This window comes from Hakea prostrata, chromosome 7 (assembly GCF_041222555.1).
Source record: "Hakea prostrata isolate BN-2017 chromosome 7, UWA_Hpros_2, whole genome shotgun sequence".
NCBI classification, from domain to species: Eukaryota; Viridiplantae; Streptophyta; class Magnoliopsida; order Proteales; family Proteaceae; genus Hakea; species Hakea prostrata.
The window spans coordinates 28,311,604-28,332,260 of NC_142606.1; the positions used below are offsets into that span (position 1 = coordinate 28,311,604).

Genomic DNA, 20,657 nt, shown 5'->3' on the forward strand with positions numbered 1-20,657 from the left:
GTAACCAAACTAGTCAGCCGGGCTCCTGGGGAAGCATGAGCTTTATTTATACTAATAACTTTCCATAAATCAAATCTTCCCAATGTGGGAATATTATAAGGTAAAATAAAAGATCCTAACGAATCTACCTTTTATAGTAAAATAAATCCACTACTATTATTACCTTACAACATAAAGACTAATGCTTTCATTGTGTCTAAAAGGCCCAAAATAAGGAGAAAGCAAAGTTTTAGGCCATTGGACTAACCACCGACTTCGAGTCTAGATAGGAAAAAGAAAAACCTAGGGAGATCTCAATAGAACACGCCTTTGTGGCCTAGAGTGGTGTCAAGGCATTGTGTAGGTATCCAAGTGGATTTGACTTTTATTTTATTTTTAAAGTGGTGTGGTAGGGGGCTAGACAACTTTGATCTTAATAATTGAACACTTCAGTGTTGACAACCTACTTTCCTATTTATGTAAGATATCATTAAGCTAATTGCAACAACAACAATAACAATAGCAAGCCTTATCCCAATTAAATGGCGTTGGCAACATGGATCCTTGTTTTCTAATTGCCTCTTTTTTAGGCTATGCCAGATTTAAGACCTAAGTATGCATATCCTTTTTCACCACATCTTATAAGGTTATCTGAGGTTTGCCCCTAGTTCTTTTAATTCGTTCGATCTGGATTAAATCTCTTCTCCCTATAGGGGCATTTGAAAGCCTCTATTGATGTGGCCGTGCCACCCCAATTGACTTTTTAGTAGCTTATCATTTATCGGAACTACTCCCAGACTTGCTCTAACATGATTAGTCATTTCCTTATCCTTCCTAATTTTTCCACTTATCCATTTTAGCATCTTATTTCTACTACACTAGGTTTATTTATATAGTGCTTCTTAACAACCCAACACTCTGCAATGTACATCATAGTTGGCCGTACGATGGTCTTATAAAAATTTCCTTTAAGCTTTAAAGGAATACATAGGTCATACAAAACCCCGGGCACACTTCTCTTCGTCCACCCTATTTTCATTCTTCGGAAATCATTTTTTTCAGTAAGTGGGGTTTTATTTTCCATTGATGCATTTAAGCTGGACATTGACTGGATGGGAGAGAGTGAAGTCCTTTAAACTTGATACACACTGGTTTTTCTTTTCCTTGACCGTAACGTCATTATTGTACATCAATATTCGACCAAATAGAACATCAGTAAGATACATTGCGATCGACCAAATAGAACATCAGTAAGATGCATAGGGATTACATTGCACCATAGTTATTCTTTATAACCTATAGTTTTAGCGGTACAGAACAATGGTAATTTACTTCCAAAGTATTCCTATTTGGCAAGGACACACGATATGGTTGAGGGTGCTTCTCCACCTTCAAGTTGGCCTTCTTCACAAAGGTGTTTGAGGTAATGTTGATGCAACTCCCATTGTCAGCTATCGCTAAAGCAATATTATCTCTAGACTTCATACGGCTGTAGAAGATATAATTGTGCTGCTAGTCCTCTCCTTAGGTTTCAGCCACCAAGATGCGGCTTACTATATAATGCCATAAGCATCACCATCGTTAGTGTCATCCTCATTATATGCAGCTCTACCATAGTCACCATCATCGAGTGGGTATGGAAACAGATAGGGATCTTCTTCCTCCATTGTATTCTCAAATTTAGAACAACATTGATCTTTTGATGGTGTGGACAATACTTAGCATAATAACCAACCTCTTGGCAATGGAAACATTGTGTTTGGCTGCCACTAGTCATAGGAACCTTGCCATTATCTTGTTGGGCAGGAATTGTGGGTCGAGGAGCTATTACTGTAATAAGTTTTGGTAATTTCACCTAGCCTCTCTGGCTTGGTATCCAAAACCTCTTGTTGTTGGATGCCAATAACTCTTTAGCATGCAGGGCCTTCTCAAAGTAGTCCCCAACATTCTCCACATCCACAATACCAATGGTCTGATTCATTTCTAGTCATAAACCCAATCTAAAATGTGACAAGATTTGGATCTCTTTCTCTTTAGTTCTTGTAGGAGAAGAGAGGGAATCAAATTGCTGCATATATTCTACAACTTACAAGTTCCCTTGATGAAGAGAATGTAACTTGTCTTGTAGTCATAATCGAAAAGTGGATGACAAGTACTTTTCCTTGGTTCTTCCTTCATCTCGTCCCATGTAGTAGGAGCTCTACCATGATCCTCTAACTTGTATGAGTTCTCCAATATTCATGTGCATCTCCAACTAGCTTGGTACGTGCTAGCTTAATCTTTCGTGCCTCTAATAGCTCATGCTAATCGAAATAGTCATCCAATGTTGCCATTTGCCAACCAATCCTAAAACCCTTGAGGATCTTGCTTACTCGAGTAATACTTGAGTTCAAGCTTAACCTTTTAAGAGTCACCAAAATGCCTATTGAATATAGGTTGTTCTCTAATGAAATAACTTTGTATGTGCTCTTTGAAGGTTGGTTGCACATCTGGAATCCTTTGGGGCTCTCTTCCTATATTCCTCTAAGTAGGAAAATTGGCTGCAAAGTGAGCTGGTTAGGATTCTTCACCAAATGGAGGATGTGGGGCATGAGTAAAAGCAGCAACTTCGGCCTCCATAGTTGAGAGCATCTCTTCCACTTGCTTTTGGTTCACAATGATTTGGTTGATTAACTGTGAAACATCTCCATTGTTGCTGCCATAGGATCAGTTGGACTGGATGGTTCAGAATTTTCACTTCCTATCATGGCTCTAAAACCAAAATGATGTAGTACTGTATTTGAATGATCGAAACAATAGCCAAACAGGATATTTCATAGGAGTGAAATTTAAATATGATAAACTTAAGTACGGGACAGAATTCAGATGTGAAGCAAAGGTGAAACTTGGGACATAATAGTGATAGAATAGCTCTACAAAGTAGGGGCAGAACTATGAACTAGATTGGAATTAGGCTGAAGTATAAATCATTAAAGTAGACTTGTTAATAGACGAAGAAAGTCAGGGGAACAATATAAGGGAATTGATGAAGCAATGAAAAGAAAAGTAACACTGGGGCTTCACACCTCATGGTGGATCGATTGTATCAAACACCAACCTACCTTGATCAAACATAAGGTTTATCCATAAAGAAGAAATCTAACAAAGCAACTTTGATTTCAAATGAAGAGTGAGTTCTGCCCTCTTATATTAGTCCCTTTGTATAGTCATTCTATAAGACATAAACATTAAATACACCATCCAACCACTAGCTAACACCCACCTAATAATGAATCAACCACTACCTAACTCTTGATGAAGGAAAAATCCTCTAACAATGAGTTCTTTATTTTTGAAGTATAGCCCCTTTTATTGACTTTCTCAAGATCTAGACTTTGGCTTAATTCTAGCCCATGAAGGATATAAATGTGGGCTGACTTTAACCCAGTAAAACAGTTCTAGCCCGTGAAACCCATGGTCTGATTTGAGTCATATCCTTAGGCCATTAATGGGGCTGATCCATTGGGCCTTTTATTTTTAGAATATGTCTTCAGTTCTACATCAGGCTGCCCAAGCTCACGCCAATTGATGACGTCATTGAGGAGGTATTCGATGGCTCTTACAAAACCATTCGACATGGCATTGGATATCATGCTTCCTCATCAAATGGAAGAATTGTCAACTAAATGATAATACTTGGATTCATGCTAATGATTTCAATAAACTTGATCCTGATTTGTATGAGCATTACATGTCATTCATCCATTCTTAGGAGATGAATTGAAGCCGGGGAGAGTTGATGCAGAATGGAGGACATACAATAGAAAGAAGCCTAACGGGTCAGGCCCATCAATGGCTTAGGGATATGACCCAAATCAGCCCATGGTTATCATGGGCTAGGACTGTTTTAGTGGGTTAAAGTCAACTCACATGTTATGAACTTCATGAGTTAGACCTAAGCCCAAGTATAGTCCTTGAGATTTTTGTCATAGCCAATAAAAGAGGCTGTACTTGGAAAAGAAAAACTCATTGTCAAAGCAGTTTTCCTTTGTTAAGAGTTAGGTATTGGTTGAATCATTACTAAGTGGTTTTTTAGCTAGTAGTTGAATGGTGTATTTGATGTTTATGTCTTTTTAGATTGGCTTTATAAAGGGACTTATGTAAAAGGGAGGATCACTCACTTATATATTTGAAAGCAAAGTTGCTTTCTTAGCCTTTCTTCTCTATGGAGAAACATTGTATTTGATCAAGGTAGGTTGCTGTTCGATCCAAGCGATTCACCTTGCAGTGGGAAGCCCAGGTGTTACTTTCTTGTTATCATTGTTTTGTCAATTCCCTTATATTGTTCCTTCACTTTCTTGACTATTAACAAGCCTACTTTAGTGGTCAATTTCTGTTTCGGTTAACATTCAGATCTGCCGTCTACTTGATATCTGATCTCAGGGTATCCTTCTCATGTCATAATGGTACTTTGCACTTTAGCCTAACCCAATTTGGTTCATAATTCTGCCCCTACTTTGTAGAGCTATTGTTTCCCACATTTCAGCTTCACTTCACATCTGAATTTCATTTTTATGAAAAGATCCTGCTGTCTACTCTTTTGATCATTCAAATACAGTACTAGATTAGACTGCTTCCAGACTTGAATCCGTACTCAATTGATCACTTTCTTTGACATTAAATAGAGTTGCATCTATGTCGACAACAATTTTTAATGCTTACTAGAGGTTTACTCAATGTCGAACAGAATGTGTCTCCCGTTCTGAGGAAGTCATATTGAAGATGTTATATTTGATATTGAAAGGAGTCAAGCTGATGCCAAATGAGGGCCTGTCTAAATGCATTCAACATCAGCCGAGTTGTGCAAGGCATCTAACCTGGAGCACTTGATGTCAAATGTAGTGACTTGTAGTCAAAGGTTTCTTCTTCTTCTCTTTTTTTTTCTTTCTTTTTCCAGATAAGTCATTGCAGGCCATATATGAAGGTTAAGTTGCATGTAAAACAAATTATTGAGGAGAAGGAAGAGGAAGAGACTTTTATAGGAAGACTCAAGAAGATCAACTTAATGCCTATTGTTCATGACATCATGCATTGCTTTGTGAAGGATCATTTGACCTTATTGTGAGATCATAAAGGGTTTAGAGGAAGAGAAAAGCTCCAAAACAAACTTGGGGTTTTTGAAGACATAAGAAGAATTTGTTTTGCGGAGTTGATTGTCTCCAGCTGATGTGAACATAGGGACTCTCCTTGGCCGAAACCTCAAGTGCGGGCCCATGATGGCTCTAAGAAGCCACCCTAAGCTGGCCGAACCTCTTTTGGGGGGTATTTTGGGCATTTTGCCTCCTTTTTGAGTGCTGGAATCACTTCCAACTCTAGTTTGAGAGTTCAAGTTTATTTTTAGTTTTTAATTTTAATTAGGTTTGGTTTGTTTAGAGGCCAATTTGATTTAAAAGTGATTTCTTGAGTCTGTGTTAGTGAGATTCCAATCCTAGGGTTGTCATCTTGTAGGTATTTGATTCCATTTTTAGTGTTTTGATCTTGAGTTGGGGTCCTTATCTATTAGGAATTCCCAAATCCAGTCACAGTCTTTTGTTTTAAGGCTATAAATAGCCTATTCATGCAATGTAATTTGAAGAGATTGAATAAAATTTAAGTGTTATTGCCAACGTGTGGGAGGGTTCCTTTGAGGGGGACCCTGCGGCCTTCCCTGCGCCTTCCCTCTTACCTAGACCTAAAAAGCTACCCCAACCCCATCGCAAACACCCGTTTCCCCTGCCCCTTCAACTTAAGCCTGGTTCTACCCCTCCGCTTAGCAACCATAGCCCTCCCCCTACCTTTCTTCTTCCAGCAATAGCAGCTGCCCCCTCCCCTGGTCAGATCCACTTTCCCTTCCCCTTTTGCCTCTTTTTCATCTCTAGGATTGCAATAAGCCCTAGGAGCCAACCCTGCTGTTACTTACCCAATTCAGCTCTCTTTCCCCAGCTTTAGAATACCTGCACTTCATCTTCAACCTTGAGAAGTCACAGAATTTTATGATTGCTGAATTCTGGTTCTTTTAAGTTTTGTTCACTCAATTTACATTCTGTGTGACAGAATATTGATAGGGATTGGTTCTGCAAGTACAAACCAGCAATGGTTAGCCTTTATTTTCCCTCTGGCTGAACCTCTAAAACCGTAAATCTAAATCCTGCAAATACCGAGAACCCTGTTCACACTGTGACTGAATTTTAATATGTGAAAACACCCTCTGAAACCCTAGAAATTTCCTTCTACTTTGCTGGAATTTCTTGAGCAACCATAAATCTAGAGTGATTACAACATTACCCTTAGCCGTGGATCCTGGTTTACATCACCAGCCCTACATGTGTTATATTAAAGCTTGTGTTTTGTGGAGTTGAAAGAAATACAACATTGTGAATAGGTAGCTTTATTATTTGCATTTTCCCAAAAAATTATGTGTCATACCTGTATCAAGTTAAGATAAAATGCCAATCACAAGTCATAACCTTGAGCTTGTTTTAGGAATTTTCTGATGCTATTTTGATTCATATATTGTTGCCATTAAGCAAGGTTCTAAATATCATTTCATCTCAAGGTTTCAACACCTTGAGATGGCTGAAATACTGAAATTTCAGAAGAAATTTGCTGAAACCTGGACCAAGATTGTTCCAGGTTTCACTATGTTTAACGCTGTTTTTCCCCTGGTTTTTGTTGGGAAGCCTGTTTTAAGGCCAATAAACACATTTTGACGGTTATTTTGACTAAAACACAAGACAAATATTCCACAAATGCTTGGTTGTATGCGTACGAAATTGAGTGTTGTATTTTCACAAGCCTAAACATGCTTGAAGTATAAATTGACATAAATTAGAAGCAGTTTTAATTGATAATCAAGAAAACACTGAAACTTCATTTGAATGTGTATAACACACATACAACATATGTAGAACATTTTAAAAGTAGTCAAATCTCAATTACAAGAATAGTAATTTTATCATGTTTGAACAAGTATTCATCATATATTTTTAAAAATACTAGTTCAACGAATGTGGGATATGTCCAACTGAAGAAAACACCTAATCTTGCTTTTGGAAGGCTCAATCTATGTGGAGCATGTGTTTACCACAAGGATCTCATGTTCCTCCTTGATTTGAGGAAGAATGGAATGAGAATGGTCAAAAAATGCTCTCGAGAATCAAAATTTCACAGAATTATAAAACCTACTAGTTTCTAATTCTAGTTAGTTTCTCTTTTTCTGTGAGATTCTATATTCACTCGTTTCTAGGTTAATAGTTTCTATTTTCAGTCTGGAGAGTTTCTCTTTATTTTAAAGCTTTAGAGAAGCTATAAGTAGGCTCTTTTATTGCAATAGAAGATTGGAGTTTTAGAGAAATTGATTGGTGGCTTTGTAGCCTCAGTTATAGATTAAAATCTGTGGTCAATAGCTGAGACAGCTATAGGTCAGAGAGCCAGGGCTGAGATATCCTATCCCCGTGTGTGCTGCTGTCTATCTTCCTTTTTGTCCTTCTATGTTATTCTTTGATCAGTTAAAAATGAAAAAAGTTGTAGTTAATTTAATTTTGTCTTCATTATTGTATTGATCCTGATTGCAGTTGACCTCTTGCTGGTTTCTCCAGTTTGAGGTTGACTTTTGTATTACCCTCTCAGCTGGCCATTGAGTTCAGCAAGCTTGATCGAACTAGCAAATTTGCACTAGAACTGTCAGCATAAAAGATTGTTCTGTTTTTGTGAGAAGCTTATTTTCAGCACACAAGATTCAAGGAACTAGTTTCAATCGAATTAAAGGGTAAAGATTTATTTTTTTTATTTTGGTGGGGGGGGGGGCAGGGGACGTGGGCGTGCGAAGTACTTATGTGGGTTAAGTTACCATTCCAAGTTTATAGTACCCCATGTTAGTTCTGGTGATAAGAAATTTCTATAATCTTGGTTTCAGTAAATGCTTCACTCTATGCCCTGATATCTATAAGATCTTCTGTCTGTCTCTTTGTATATTTTGTTGATTTGTTCTAACTTTCTATTACAGTTCTTTCAATCCCCGAATTCAGGAAATTTTGATATCTAGAGTGCTTACAAATTTTACGTTTGGCCAGAGAGTGTAGCTGCCAATCACCTATGGTCATTTAGACTTTCTTGTGACATTCCTCTTTTCAGTTCAATCTTCTATCATAATCTTACTTTGTGACACACAACTACACAAGTTCCAAAATGGTAGGTCCAACATGCAGGAAAAAAAATTAAGCCAAAAATAATGAAGCTGACTCTTGCTTCTGATGTTCATGTTTTTTATTTTCCCATACAGTCCTTGAACTTGAATCACCTGTAATATAAAAATGATGCTTTTCTGGATGATTCAGTTATTATTTATGCCCATGTTCCTATAGATATCATGCTAGTTTTCTTTCTTATGTTGTTCTGTCAGTTCCTATTTAAGTAGCTAGTTAGTTGTCTGAGACTAAAATAATGTCAAAGTTTCATCTAGTTGTCTTCAACTTTTCAAAAGTTTCTTTTCCGACATTGCAGGACTCTCTCCTTGCCCTTAGTAAGTTGAGAGAAGAAGTTGATATAGAGAAGAATACAGCAACACATAATGATCCTATTCACGAGAAAGAATTGGAGGTATGCATTAGAGCAAAAAACAATGCATGGGTTATTGCTAGGGTTACAAGGGGGAAAGAACTTTATATGGTCCTAGAAAAGGCTGATGAAACACTTCTGTATGCTTCTGATGCAGTTGAGAAGTTCAGTAACAGGTAAACACATTTCTTTTCGCTTTCCTTTCTGATTTGTGCATCTACATCAACCTCATCATTTAACAGTCTGAATAGTGATCATTCAAACAAAAAGTCAAAAACTACCAAAAAAATCTCCCATTCCCTTATTTAAGTTAAGGTAAATGCTCTCTGACCTGACTTGAGAAGGGTTCTTGCTTCATGACAATACTTGGCTTTGATAATTCATCCCTGACGTGTATTCTGGATCCTGGGAGTGTTCCCTAAAGTCTTATGAACACCTGAATATTCTATGCAGATAGTCCTTTTATATCACCTGAAAAATTTTGAAACGTGTAAGACCCTATAATGCTAGAAAATTCACCTTCTTGGTAATATACCAGGTACCCATCATCACTACTGCCACATTTAAGCCACTTTATTTCAATTGCATCCTTGTATCTAATGCTCTGTAAGGATCAGCTGTTGTTTTCAGAGTTGAAGATGCCAAAAAAGACAGTTTCTCATCTAGACTTAAATGTAGGGAAATGCATGCATAGGGCCTAGATTATTTCCAAATCCTGAAGTGTATTTTTGTCTGAATCAAGATGCCCAGCTGCTGGGGGTGATGTGAACACAGGGAACCCCTCCCCCCATTCAAAACCCTAAGTGGGGCCCCCAAGAAGGATCAAGAAGCCCCCTTAGGCTGGTCGAACCCTACAGGAGGGGTATTTTGGGCATTTTTGCCTTTGATTTGCTCCTGAAATATAGTTTTGATTTATTTCAGAATTATGTCAAGCCAGTTAGAGTCTGGTTAGGATTTGATTTTGAGTAGTTTGTCATGAGTTTGGAGTCTTTTATTGTGAGTTAAAAAAGTCCAGTTTGTTTGTAATTTAGTTGCTGGGTCTTAAGTTATCTAACATAGCATGTGGTTAATTAGATGACTTAAAAGTGTGTGAGTGAAATCACAAATCCAATGGTTGAGGTTGCATAGTAGTTTGATTCCTTTTGATAAGTGTTTTCAGAGTGCAATTGAGTTGTAAAGGAATTCTTATTTGATAAGGAAGTCCTAAGTTAAGTCAGAGTCAGTTACTTAGGCTATAAATAGCCTGTTATTGTTAAGTTGTTTTTCCAGTATTGGATGAATTAATGAATTGAGTGCAGGGTCTCTTTGGGGGGTAGGCCATGGCGGGTGTCAATAGCTTTCAAATCATTCTTGTCTTCCTCAATTCCAGCAGCTTTTGAAGACAGTTCAAGCATCCAAGTAATCAATCAAGCAAACAGTCTCAATCTGCATGCAAGTACAGCAGTCATCTTCAAGTCCCCAAGCCTTCCCAAGTAAGTTCCAGCCCCACCCCCATCCACGCAAGCCTCCCCTCTCCCTCCCTTGCCTCACGGACCATCACAGCCCCTCCCCCCTCTTTCCCAGCCCTAGAAACATCCCCAACCCTACCGCAAATACCTTCTCACCCTTCCCCTTTAGTTTTCTACAAATTCCAGCCCTTCCCTATGCCCTAGAAGCCATCTCCCATCTACTTCTTCTTCCCACATATTCAGATCCCACCCGAACGAGGACTCCATCACCCAGGCCCAAAACACCCTATTATACCCTCTTTAAGATTGCTCATGCCTGCTGAGCCAAGAACTAATCTTAGTTTCTGCAAACCTACTTTGGTTAGTGACTTCTAGAAATTCTGCACTTCTTCTTCGTTGAGGAAGTTGCAGAAATTTTTGAAAATTTCCAGAATTACTAAAACTCCAGTTTTAGCCCCTAACCCCTTGAGATAGCCTCTGAAACTCAAAACAGAAGTGTTCTCAAGTTCTGCCCTAACCTTACAGCCCTTGCGTCCCCCAAGCCTTGACCGAAACCCTAATCCAACTCCCAATTGACCTAAGACTTGATTTTCAAATCTGAATTTCAGTTCCAATAGAATTCATATCTGGAATTTCACTTTCAGCAGGCCAAGGCAGTGTTAAGAACCCTAAAAAACCCTCTATCTGTTTCTGGAATAGACCTGGGCAGCCACCTAATCTAGGGTCTACAACCTAAACCCTAACCCTAGATCATGGTTTACATCAGGGGGTTATCATTTTCAATAGGCTTCATGATATCAAGTATCTGTGTATTATTGACCAAACCGGTGCAACACATGTAAAACTTTGAGCTTTGGATGCAATATGGAGACAAAGTTTAGAAGAAAAATGGAATACAGGGCTGTATCAACCTTTGTTGGTTGATACAACATACAAAGAAATTTTTATTGATGACCAAGACAGGCAGATTTCTGGCCTTCTGATGATGTGCCCTGTTGTGAAAAGAAATTAAAATGAAAGAGAGAGAGGGAGGATGAGAAGAAGCAGCAGCAACTGCCATCATTGCCACAGCTGGAGGAGGACAAGAAGAAGGAGATGATAATGATGATAGAGTGCTCACCTGTATTATTGTGGAAACACTTCACTGGAGCTGTCACTGACAATTTATAAGCATTTGAGTTAATTTGGCCATCTGAAACCTCCGCTAATGCCTGACCAAGGCAAGCTAAGGCCATTAAAGCCATCTTGATACTCACTCAAACTTAGCCCATTATGGTGCTTCAGTGCTCCCCAACTATACCTCATTGTGCAGCTCATCAGTAGTGCCACTCAGCAACATGGTGACACATCTGCCTAAGGAATAGTAACAGCCCACTTGAATGGCACAATGCATATCGACAGTTTTCCAAGCCATTATGTACTGGCTCATGCTGACACCACTGTTGCCCCCCGTTGGTTAGTTGAGAGCAACACATAGATGTGCCCACCTGAATTCAATACAAAGTGCTGTAACCCAAAATTTTATCGTTTGAAGTTTGAGATAAAACCCTAAAATTAGGGTTACTCTAGGATCATCTCCCTATGAACCAACAATTAAGGACTAACAATTGTAGTTGAGGATTATGTGGGATGGATTAGGTAATAACTAGGGCTTTAACAATGACTAAGATGGAATAGATTTTGAGTTGGTCTAGGGTTTTGGAAAAAATATGGAGAAAGTATATGGAGAAAGCATATGGAGAAAGCATGAGGAGAAAGCTTGATTAACAAACCTAGAGGGGTTGGGATGAATTAGTAATGGATTAGGGTAAATTAGGGTTTTAGCAAAACCCAAGATGGGATATCCAGACTCACCCTAGGTAGGATGGGGTGGGAGAGGGAAGCTTGCTGTCGGGTCTAAAGAGGGCTTAGGAATGAATGGATGCTGGTATGGGGCTGTTTTAAGGTTTTTGGCTGATCTTGAATGAGTGCTTGAATTTTTGACTGGATCATGGAAACTTCTTCTTTCTTCTTTCTGAATCCTCTTTAGATTGGGATCCCCTTTACAACTCAACGAATAAGTAACCACTAAAGAAGAATTTTCTAAAAACAACTTGAAAAATTAATAACTAACCATCCAAAAAGAATCTTGCTTTAAAATTGATTCCATTTGGATTCCTTATGAGGACTTTCAATACTAACCAAATTAAAGAAAAACGAAAGTAGATATGGGCTCATAAAAATATTAGAAAAATTACTGGACCCATTTAGCGTTCAAAAGGGGTGGGGAAAAGACCAAAGTACCCCTTCCAGGGTTCGGTCAGCTTTGTTCTTGGGCCCAATTTGCTGGTTTGAGAAATGGGGGGGGGGGGGTTGGCGGTCGTCTTACATCACCCAGGATAGTCCACCCACTTGCAATTGATGCTGCTGTCCGAAGACTTAGATAATTAGTAGTGGCTTGGTGCTGGTAGCATCATGATCCAAACATATATCTGCTGATGATATGCCATGATAATGCCTTCCATTGTACATGGTCTCGGTCAGTAACCAAGTTACCAAACCTAAAAGGGAGTGTCTACAGACCATCCACAACTCATCTCAGCTGATTAGGTGTTGATAGTATCTGACATGCCATAGACAATTCTTTGCTTGCAACAGCCAGATGCCTTGGTTATGACTTATGAGATGCGGCCTATCACGATGTTAGGACCTAGGACCCATGGAACCAAGGAAAGCGAGGCACACCATCCTTCATGGTAACTCTTTTGCCATTTTGTAGTTCTTCCAAAGAAACTTGGATGCCTCTATGACAAAATGACATGATGGAACTTAAGTCCACTCCAAGCACAGCAACACATACTTTATGCCCCAAGCCATCCTTGAGCCACCATGCATGCCATGGCACCGTACCTTGTGCCATGGCTGTGCGACATGAAGGCTATGACATTCTCCCTCACTTGACATCATTGATCCCCTTATCAACATGTCAGCGCTCAACTCCTAGACCTCCTGATGTGAAGACAAGAAAAAGGCCCACCAGAAGCTGCCAGGGAGCTTAGGTCCTTCCTAGGCCATGTGCACCCCTTTTGGGGTCTTTCTTTATTTTCTGAGTTTTTTTCTTAATTTTAGACGTTTGTTTCAGATTAGGAGTAGTTGTTTGTTTCAGTTATTGGACTATAATCTGTTTTTAGGAGTCCCGGTTATCTGGATAAGATTAGTAGATAAGGTTCCTAACTAGATAAGGAACCTAAGTTAAGGTCAATTAGGATTGGAGTTTGAGTATGTTTCTAAGTTGTAAAAGGATATAAATTCTCAAGCCTCCTACAGAAATTTTCATTTTGAATGAATAAAGAAATCTGAGAGTTTACAGCCATGGAGGTGGCAGGGTTCCTTTGATTTACAGCCAAGGGAAGAGATTATAGCCAAGAGTTTACAGAAAGGATCTGGGAGTTTACAGCCAAGAGATTTTACTGCCAGAAAATCTGAGAGTTTACAGCCAAGAGTATTAGAAAGGATCTAAAGAAAAGGAAGAGAAGAGAGAGAGTCTTGAAGAAGTTTCCAATCCTTTCCTAATGTCTGAACCCACATTTCAACTATTTCCTTCTCATCCCTTTGGGAATTTTGAACCCTTCCCACGTATCACTGGATCCTTTAGATCAATCTGTTTGTAAGCACGCTTGCTTAGCAAAGCTGCCCCTATTAAATCCAAAACCCAGAAATTACCCAAAACAAGGAAATTCAGAATTTTCAAGAATCTCCTCGGTATTCATCACTTCCACCTCAATCATCGTACCCCCATCAAGTGCTAATCCTTTTAGATGACATGACTTGCTTCCCAACATATCCAACTGGTCTCAAAGAACCCTTGCAGCTTCAAACAAGATGCTACACGCCGTAAAACAGCCGAATCATGACTTGGACTACCAATGCTGCAGTGTCTCTTTTTGATCATCAAATTTAGTTCACCCAAGTAACACTTTCAGTTGCCCTTTTGAACCGCAGTTTTGAGCAAAGATAGACCCACCTGCTTCAACAGTCTGTTTCGATAGTCATGGTACAAATTTCGGTTGATACCGGGCAAAATTTCGACCAAATCTTGGTTCCGAAATTACTAGGTAAAAAAAGGGGTCACCCATCTCGGTTCGGGTTGGTCAAAATCTCACCTGGGATGGATTAACTCGAACCAAGATGGTTGAAACTGCCATCTAAGTGACTTAAAAGTAATTTGTTTCAACGAGTTTGGGGAGATTTCACTTGGTCTCATCTCCATTTTGATTTCTCCTCCACGATTCGCCGTCAGCTCTTGTTTTTTCTGCAAAACATTTCATTTCTTCAACATTGAAGCTCCTCTTGGCTCTTGAAGTTGTTTCTTAGCCCCAAACAAAAAAGGTAATAGTGTTCTTCCCCAAAATCTCTTTTTATTTTATTTTTTATTGTACAACACCTAGAAATACATGTTAGATGTCGTTGAATTTAATATATGTTTGGTTTCCAGCCTCGATCTATGATTCTATGTGATACGGAGGAAATATGATCGAACCTAGTTCGTACTCGTTTTGACCCTCGACCCCGGTCGAGACGGAGGGAATCGACTTGCTTCCTAGCGAGCCGGGTCCAGAAGATAGCTTGCTGAGGAAGAAAACTAAATCGGCAAGAGGCACGCCCTAATCCGACTTATGGATTAGGTTAATTACCCTAATGATGGCAGACACAACTTAGCGGCTGTCACTTATCATTATTGAAGGGATAATCATTGAATAACCGTGAGGTTATCTCAGGAGTCCTCTACTAGTTCAAACTAGTAGAAGTCTATCGCTCAACGGATCTAATTGTTAGGATCCAACGACTATCCGAAGAAGGCTCAAATGAATCCAACGAAGAAGATTCGAAGGTACACTCTATATAAACCTTACTCACCTACGAGGTGAGGGGACTCAGATCCATATACACACTAGTAGACGTAAACTATCAGAGGCTTACGATCTAGATCACTTTCCCAGTTTCTCATTCCTTAGCTCTGTGCATCTAACAGAGCCGTTTGTGATTAAGTTCATCAACTGACTTAGCCTTTGGAGGTGGACTCCCGACCCCAGCAATCGGGCCACGTCTGACGCTTTCGTTTTGCAGGTCATCACAAGGAGATCTAAGGGCTGAGTAGATTTTGGACGCATCACTATGGAATTCCCCCTTTTTTTAATTGAGGAATCTTAGTTTTTTTTTTTTTTCTGGTTTATAACATTATTTTCTACTAAACATATTTTGACAAAAAAAAGGGCTTTTTGTATATGATGAATGAGATTCACCTAAATATGTATGGGACACTATTCCCTAGATTAGGAAATCCTTCTCATGTTGACAATTGGACCTATAGATGGCAGTTATGGATTACCAAAACAACTGGGTGCATGCCATGTCATAGGATGTGTATGTTGCACATTCAGAGGAGTGGCTCAGACAAATGCAATGGTATGCGGTTCATGGGATGGATCCACCAAGGAATTAAGGCTAGTTTTGTTAAGTGGAGACTGGAAATTCTTTAGTTTGGGGTTTACATCATTTAGTTTGTACTGTAGATATTACCGGATTAAAGATTTAAAGCACATTAGAACTCTGTGTGTTTGTCATTATATGTTTCTGAATTAGTAGGATATTATTGTGAATTCTAGCGAATAATGGTAGACTTGATTTGAGAATATCATATGAATCTTTATCCTGATAGTTTGATTGGTAAATACTGTCCGTTTCTAAATCTTTATGTGTCCCATACTATCACACTAATGTGCCACAAGTCAGTTGACTGCTGAATATCCAAATGCGAGCTACACTTCATTTGTGTGACAACACTCAATCAACCAAAGTGTCTTCCAGGCACATGCTTCCCATGATGTCCCATATCACCACTTGAACTCACATTCCAAATTTAGCCATCTTTTGAGCCCATCTCAACGTGACTTGGCTGTCACGGTGCCTCTTATTTGGTTCTTCTGTTACGCCTTTTCTGTGTCTTGTGCATCCCTTGAGAGCGCATTTTACCTCACTCTGATATGGACTAATCTACCTTTGTGCATTCTTAACATAACTTGGTATCTCTTCGGTCGGAGAAGATTGGCTAGCTGCAGTAAGTAGAGAGGATAACATAGGCTAAGCAGCAATAGCGGATTAGGCATTGAAGCAAGCTTCCTTGTTACCTAGCCTTGTGTTGAACATTGACTATTTCTGCCTAGCTTGTAAGGAAATTACCATCAACGGACGACAGAACTGGAAATGGTCCTACTAAAAATTTGTGTGTGAGTAGTACTTACGCTTTGAAACATGTTCTTACTAGTCACATTGAGCAGTGGAAACACAACTCCATGGTATAAGGTCATGGAAAGATTCTTCAGTACGAAAAGTGCTTTTATAGTCAATCAAAGCTGCGACCCACAATTCCTCAAAAAAAAAAAAAAAAAAAGCTGTGATCCATTAGTACACCATTTAAAGTGAGAATTGGTTGATCGATGAAGCTACTTATGATCTCTTGTGGTACTCGTCCAGATTGCTCTTTGTAGGATTGATTCCCTGTGGCCTTGTCCTACACACACACCCCCACCCCCCACACACCCACACCCACCAAAAAAAAACACACACACAAACAGATGGGTCGACCTTGTAAGAATATGTTTGATGCTCCCTTTAGCTACAACAAAAACACAAACCCCCCCCCCCCCCCCTCGAGGCTCAAGTAAATGACTGTCAATCATGATATGGATTCACAATTGATTCCAATCTTCCCAGTGAAAGCATCAGTCGGAGCATAGGAGTTGGTGAGACTCATAGTTGAACACTACATTGTTCAATCATGTGCCTCTACATTTGATGACTTTGGTACCAACTCTTATCCTTGTGACTTCTAATGCCTTGCTTTTCAAGAACTTAACATTTCTAGTCAACCACACCCATAGTTGGTGACTGGATTGGTGGCAAGTCTCCAACACTTGCAGCATGGGGAGTCCCAAGCACTTAACTCTTCGTGGGCCTCTTATCTTGTTGAAGCATCTTCCATAGGAGGCATTCCTGCTGCAATGGATTACTCTGTAAGAGGACTCACCGACTACTTAGTTTTATTACAAGTGTGTGAAAAAATCCTGTTATCCCATTTGGTTCAGATGCAAAATGTCAACAAATGAGTGATCATTCCGTTTCATATTTACTTAGCATCAACCTATAACGGTCTGACTATTTGCAAGCCAAAGCTGTGAATGCTGTAAGCTGTTCATAAATTGTATTAGGATTCATATCCACCCAAACAAATGTATTACTTACAATTTTTTCTTTATTTGTTTTTTATGGATAGAGTATTGCTTCCACTTGAGAAACTCAGTAAGCCTTGGTTCTTTGCCTCCGAAGACAACTTTTCCTACGTACTTCAATGCTGCCCCAAGTTGCTTAATCATGGGTGCACGAGTCTTAAGAATATTTGTCAGTGGCCCTAAAACACAAAGTTGATAAGCCACTCCTCTCTGTAACCTTGAAGTCTCATGCCCTAGCATATTTGTTGGTAACTGTGGTCCATACTATATATAGACCAGCATTCCATGCCTTTTGCTACCTACATAGTCTGACACCCTACTCAAGCTACATTCATTAGGTAGTACTCGATCTGAAGTAGCTGCAAAGCTCTAGATGTAACAGTCCTGGTACAATGCCAACTCCCGAGTCACAACCATGTTGATGTCCCACCCACCAAGCATGGATGTGCAACTGAGTCCACTAGCAGAATGTTTCTACTTGGAGCATTCATTGTCTGCTTTGATACTGTCTTGGACTTCTAATCTTTAGCAGAGTCAATCTACCGTGGCACTTTAGTCAATGCTTTACTAACCCAAGCCTAAGCCCATTCAAGCCATCTTGATATTTACCCAAACTAATTTCACAATAATTGATGGCATAATGCTTGTTGAGGCTCCCTCAGCTTACACTTATTATGCTTCACTGTTTGCCCAATGATCGCTCGTCATATATCCCATCACTACCACTCCAAGTCATGAAAACAAATAGAAATGGCACGACACATACCCTATTACTGAAGGTTTGCCAAGCCTATGAAACACCTATTGATGCAGTGCAGTTATTTTGATGACCTGTGTTGTGTTGAAGGGAATCTGTATTATGTGATTGATTGTGTTAGGCCCACAATAGCAACAGAACCAGGGTAAAGCATAAAGTATACAGAAAAGACAGTTTTTCATTTTCTATTATTTTAGTATTAGTTAGTGATCCTAGCTCAGTGAGTCCTTTCTTTTGTGATGAATTGTCAGCACCAGTCCTACATTTTGTTTCTGTGAACTCAAGAGAAAAGGGGGGCTTAGCGGGGAGAGGAGTGTATCATGAGAGAAGCAAGGAGGTCAACCTGCTTATACAACATGTCTAGCAACGCAGTGTCTGTGAACCTTCATTCAATATCACTGTATCAGCCTTTCCATGGAGATAGATATTTGCCTACTAGGCAAGAGGATGGAAATTTCCAAACTCTGCCTCAGTAGGACATGTAATTCTGTAACTATGAAATGCATAAATGAAGTAGTTAATGCTGGGGTCACCATTCTTCTTTATGTAGTGACTGAATCTAGTGTTGTACTTAATTGGCTAGTATAGAGCACCACACAAACATGGGAAACTGAACCCGAGCCCCACCAAGGGCAGGAACACCTACCTGCAAGAAACATGGTAACCAACATTACTCAATATCATGTGCCATTGTCATTTTCACATACATGGATAATTGGTGTTGGTACTTGTAGTATCATATCTCAGACCTCCAAATTTCAGATGGCACATCATGCAAATGCTGTTTTCTGTACATGGTCCTCACCAGCAATACATGGCACTAACCACAGCCTACTTCAGCTGATGAGTGTCGTCCATGTATCTACTCATGGAATGCTTGTGTTGGTATGCATGCATGGCCCGGTAAACCCCATAAACGATACTTTGCCTGTGACTGCGATGATGCCCAACAAGCCTTGCTGGTCTCCTGTCATGTGCCACTGTTGTGCCAACAAAATGCCCGTGACAGTGCTGTCTAGGAGTTGTCCACATCTAAGTGGAACCAAGTGGAAAGATAAGCATGAAACAAGGATTTTTTTTTACAGTTTGGCTGTTCACAAGTTCTCCCCTTTCCTAATATTAGCGCGCTCCTTGCTTCGTTAGTAAAATTTCTAGTTGTTGAAAAAAAGTCTGTCTCCATTGGAATTATATAAGGTTATTTTTGTGTCTTTCTTTGCAGGTATTGCAATGGAGCTTTTTCTTTGGATTAGGTTAACAGTCACTACTGAAGATAACAGGCGTACAGACGGCAAGAGATAAAATGTATTACATGTTTAATTGGAACGGAGGGTTTACATGTTTTGCTCATTTTGTTTCTTTCTTTCTTTATTGTTTTCTGTAAAAGGAGAAAATAAATATTAGACGGAAATGTAATTATATTTCTTTTTCTTTTTTCTGTAATGAGCCAAAGAAAATTTGTGCAATTTTTTTTTTCATGGAGAACGAGAAATTTTTTGAACATTGATGAAGAAATCACCTCCATTATCAATTTGATCCACCGTTCGAGAAGGAATACGGATCGAAGGCCAAGGTTTTAGTTAATTTTGAACTTTAAAAGGAAAAGTTACGTTGCATATTTTGTCTGGTTTACATAGCCAAGGTAAAAGTTTCTTCCTTTTTTTTTTGGGTAACCAATGAAAGTGTCTTCTCATTTGAAAGGATTATCAGTCCAATTTTGTTGGTGTTTTTTTAGCACAATTGTAATTTTCTTCTATTCTAGGTGGTGCATGAAATATAGATCACATCCAAGAGGTGTTTTGTGATTTATTCTATTTTATCCAAGAATGAGCTGAAGAGTTTGATAGTGGAACTTTTTTATATTTTATTTTCTGGAATTTTGGTTTGTGGCTTGATACAACAGAAGCAAGATGCTCAAATACAAATAACATGCAAGTAGTTCATCGTGTTACTCAGCTTCGGGGATCAAAAACAACTTTTGACCATCATTAATCATGTCCACATCTATAATTCTACCCCCCTCTTCGGATAAAATCCAGGAATCTGCCGGCAATTGCAGGTGCTCAGCTGCCATCTTGATGAGCTCTTCCACTGTGCGTGGAATCCAAAGAACAATGCCCTGTTTTCTCTCATCTTTTGAATCCCATGGGTGGTAAGGGAACACCGTGCATTTCCTACGTTGATGCTTTTTACCTGAAAAGAAGGAAAAATTGGAAATTTTCATAATCTTAACATAATTCAAAAATATTAAGAAAAGAGAAAACCATACGAGGAAATGTAAAACGACGTGCAAGAGAAGTGATAAAAGAACAAAAAACATGACTTGAGCTGTTGCCAGCAAACATAAGATTATATTACTCCTGCTATATGAATTCTAACAATCCCCATCAAGCTAGGAGTAATATTGAACACTCCCAGCTTGTCAAAAAGGGTATCGAACTGATATGGAAGAAGTCATTTAGTGATGTCACCTAGTTGTTTATTTATCTTCACAAAAGGAGTACAGAGACATCTGGAGTGAATGTTATATATGATGAAATGCCTCGTCTTACTCAAAAATGTTTTGGTCTGATCATATTTTGGATAGGATTATGTGCAGAACTTATGGCTGCTTTATATCGGGCTGAAGTCTCG

The 20,657-nt window shown here is 39.2% G+C and overlaps 2 protein-coding genes across 6 annotated transcripts in view; one reads left to right on the forward strand and one right to left on the reverse strand.

Moving 5' to 3' along the window:
* Nucleotides 1-19,628, forward strand: part of LOC149010848 (vacuolar fusion protein CCZ1 homolog B-like) — a 45,383-nt gene extending 25,755 nt beyond the window's left edge. For all 3 annotated transcript variants that reach the window (XM_089164037.1, XM_089164038.1, XM_089164039.1), the window contains 2 exons: nt 8,500-8,729; nt 19,246-19,628. In XM_089164037.1, coding sequence (XP_089020163.1) covers nt 8,500-8,729; nt 19,246-19,276 — 261 coding nt within the window. In that variant the 3' untranslated portion in view covers nt 19,277-19,628. The remainder of the gene's footprint in view (nt 1-8,499; nt 8,730-19,245) is intronic.
* Nucleotides 19,629-19,875: 247 nt separating this feature from the next.
* The window catches only part of LOC149010849 (potassium channel KOR1-like), an 88,059-nt gene continuing 87,277 nt past the window's right edge, over nt 19,876-20,657 (reverse strand). For all 3 annotated transcript variants that reach the window (XM_089164036.1, XM_089164034.1, XM_089164033.1), the window contains exon 14: nt 19,876-20,216. In XM_089164036.1, the coding sequence (XP_089020162.1) occupies nt 19,972-20,216 (245 nt within the window). In that variant the 3' untranslated portion in view covers nt 19,876-19,971. The remainder of the gene's footprint in view (nt 20,217-20,657) is intronic.